Source organism: Tupaia chinensis, unplaced genomic scaffold (assembly GCF_000334495.1).
Source record: "Tupaia chinensis unplaced genomic scaffold, TupChi_1.0 Scaffold000330_1, whole genome shotgun sequence".
Lineage (NCBI taxonomy): Eukaryota > Metazoa > Chordata > Mammalia > Scandentia > Tupaiidae > Tupaia > Tupaia belangeri.
In genome coordinates, this window is record NW_006159824.1 from 2499679 (window position 1) to 2503099 (window position 3421).

Sequence of the window (3421 nt, forward strand, 5' to 3'; positions counted from 1 at the left end):
TGTGTGCATGCCCAAGATCCCGAGAGGAGAAGGGATTGCGGCGTGGCCATCCCCCTTGGGGGGTGATTTCTCGCTTTCTGTCTCTTTGTCTCTCTCTGTCTGGCGAGTGCATGCGCCCTATAGCAAAAACCTCTCCAAAAAAAAAATTATTAAAATGTGACACAGACGTGAATGGAGCACTTGCTACAGGAAAAATGGCACTGATCTCATCACAGGGTTGCCACACACCTTCAGTTTGTGAAAAGTGGAGCATCAGCAAGGCAAAGCACAGTAGAGCCGGCGTGCCTGTAACTCATGTCATTCTCACAGCACCCATGGACCAGGTACCGCGGTCACTGACGTCATTGTACAGATGAGGCTATGAGCCAAAGATCCAAGCCCACAGCAAGGAAGTGGCAGACCAGGGATGAACTTGGGCCACTTGGCTGTTGAGCTCATTGTCCTAAACTGCTGCTTCCCAGCTCCCTCCCTCCACGCTCTTCTTGGACCCCTGGATGTCCTGCGGATCCAGGATCCATGACTCAGCCCTCACATCCCTTCTCCTTTTCTCTCACCTTCTTCCCCCCCTAGGATCATGAGGATGAGAATGAAGAAGCTGGCGAGGCTCCCTGGGCCACACCTGAGGGATCAGAGGCGGTAGAGGAGGCAGCCCCCAGTGACCGTGCACCCTCAGCCCGGCCCCCTTCGCCACCCCTGTCAAGCTTGGAGCGGGTGTCACGGCTGATGGAAGAGGACCCTGCCTTCCGTCGTGGGCGCCTTCGCTGGCTCAAGCAGGAGCAGCTGCGGCTGCAAGGACTGCAGGGCTCCGGGGGCCGGGGTGGGGGGCTGCGCAGACCCCCAGCCCGCTTTGTGCCCCCTCACGATTGCAAGCTGCGTTTCCCCTTCAAGAGCAACCCCCAGCACCGGGAGTCCTGGCCAGGCATGGGGAGCGGGGAGGCCCCAGCTCCACCCCAACCCCCTGAGGAGGTCTCTCCCCCTCCAGCCACCCCTGCCCGCAGGCCTCCAAGTCCTCGCCGGTCCCACCGTCCCCGCAGGAACTCCCTGGATGGAGGGGGCCGATCCCGGGGAGGGGGTTCTGTGCAGCCTGAACCCCAACACTTTCAGCCCAAAAAGCACAACTATTATCCCCAGCAGCCTCAACCATACCCAGCGCAGCGGCCCCCAGGGCCCCGCTACCCCCCGTACACTACTCCCCCACGCATGAGACGGCAGCGCTCAGCCCCTGACCTCAAAGAGAGCGGGGCGGCCGTGTGAGTCCACGTCCTGGACAGGGCCTGCCAGGCCCTGTGCTGGGAGGAAGGAGGATGCCCGACATGCTGCTTCCCTGGAAGCCCTGGGGCAGGGAGGCCCCGAGGTGAGAGAAGGTTCGAGTAGGTGACAGAGGGCGCAGGGTGGATGAGCCGGAGGCTGAGGGAAGGAAGAGGCACGGAGTTGCCAGGAGCAAACCAAAGTGAAGGAAGAGGGATCGAAAGCTGCCTTGGGGCCACCCCTTGCAGAAAGGGGTCCCACAAACGCTGCTATGGGAGGGGTGGGGGGCTGGGGCGCCGTGTAGCCAGTGTTTGACTTTCTTTTTGAGTAGGGGGCAAGGAGGAGAGAATCGAATGAGGCAAGCTCTCTTCCCCAGCCCCTGCCCTTGTCTGTCTGTCTGTGATGGGTTTCTGTTTCAAGGGAGGTGTGGTGGGATCCTAAGTCATTCCCTCCCCTTCCAGGCCTCCTGCTATATTTGGGGGACTTGTCTGGTTTGGCTGGAGTCCCATGAGGATGTGGGACCCCTTAATAAAGGATAGCAAACAGAGGGAGCTTGTGATTTGTTTGTTTTGGATTCTGATGGAGTTATTGGTTAGATAAGTAAAATGTGTCAATCTTAAGTATATGTGTCAGTGAATTTCTTTTTTTCTTTTTTCTTTTTTCTTTTTGCATTAGAGTGCATGCCCTCGGAGGGAAAGGGACAGAGACTGTGAGAGGAAAAATGAGAAATCACCTCTCCTCCCTGGATTTTTTTTTAAAGAATTTTTTTATTATTATTTTACTTATCTTTATGTATTTATGTATTTATTTATTTAAACTTGACCAGAGAGGGACACAGAGAGAAAGAGAGAGAAAGCAAGCCACCAGGTCCAGGACTTGAACCATGGTCAGCCATATGGGAGTCTAGCGCACTTAAACACCATGCCACCTACTGGCCTGAAGAATTATTTTTTAATTTAACGTTATTTATTTATTTATTTAAATTTGACCAGAGAGGGATGAGGGGTGTGGAGGGAGTGAAAAAGCAAGCTGCCAGGTCTGGGGCTTGAACTACAGTCACGCATGTGGGAGGCCAGCATCCTTAACCACCATGCCACCTGCCGGTTCCTCCCTGGATTTTTGGCACACGCAACACGTGTCTGGCATGAGTTTTAACCAACTGGGTCTGGGACTTGAGCCGCGGTTTGCCATGTGGGAGTCCATGACATAACTGCTGTGTCGTCCACTGGCCCCGTCTCTGGATTTTTGCATGGTCAAGAATGAGAACTTGGGCCTGGCAGGTGGCGTGGTGGTTAAGGACCGTGGGCATGACCCAGTCTTTCTTTTCGTTCTCTCATCTTTGCTTACCCAGTGTCCCGTTTCTGCCCTCAACATCATTCTTATCCTGGACAGAACAGAGAGGACTACCAGCCTGTCGGTACCTGCTGGCTGTCCCTACCAGATACAGGGTTTGAGGTGTGAAGTGCTGCTTTGTAGATTCCCTAACTCATTTGAGAGGTCTCCCAAGTAGCCATGATTTCCCTAGATAATGAATATGTTGAGCATGTTTACTACATATACCTAATTGCTCTTTAAAAAAATATAACAATAATGGGACCAGCAGTTAGTGTAATGGCTATGTCACTGGACTTCCATGTAGTTGACCGTGGTTCACGTCCTGGACCCAGTGGCTTAAACTCACACCGGGTGCACGTGAATACGTGCCCAAGATCCTGAGAGAATGGAGGAGAAGGGATTGCGGCATGGCCATCCCCCTTGGGGGGTTATTTCTCGCTTTCTGTCTCTCTGTCTTTCTGGTGAGTGCACGTGCCCTATAGCAAAAACCTCTCCAAAAAATAATAACATAATTTTATTATTATTATTTTTTTAATTGGTCAGAGACGGGAAGTAAGAAAGCAAGACACCAGGTCCAGGACTCGAACTGCAGTTGGCTATGTGTAAGTCCAGTGCCTTAACCACCATGCCACCTGACAGCCCCTACCTGATTTCTTTAATTCTGGTGTTCTGTTACCTGACTTCGGCAGGGTGCTTTTAGTATTCCCAGTACTGTTTGTCTCAAGACTTTTTAAAGTGGAGCACTGCCTGGTTTTAATGTTCTGGCTTGGAGCACCAAGCCCATGGCAATGCCTTATCGAGCAGGTTTTGTGGGTTAGATTGTACCCCTGCTCTCCCT

The 3421-nt window shown here is 52.9% G+C and overlaps 1 protein-coding gene across 2 annotated transcripts in view; it reads left to right on the top strand.

The window, feature by feature from the left end:
- Positions 1-1799, top strand: part of KIF1C (kinesin family member 1C) — a 34707-nt gene extending 32908 nt beyond the window's left edge. The window contains exon 23 of one of the 2 annotated variants that reach the window (XM_006151873.3): positions 571-1799. In XM_006151873.3, coding sequence (XP_006151935.1) covers positions 571-1254 — 684 coding nt within the window. In that variant the 3' untranslated portion in view covers positions 1255-1799. The remainder of the gene's footprint in view (positions 1-570) is intronic. The other variant, XM_006151874.3, reaches the window with a different exon arrangement.
- The last annotated feature ends 1622 nt before the right edge of the window (positions 1800-3421 follow it).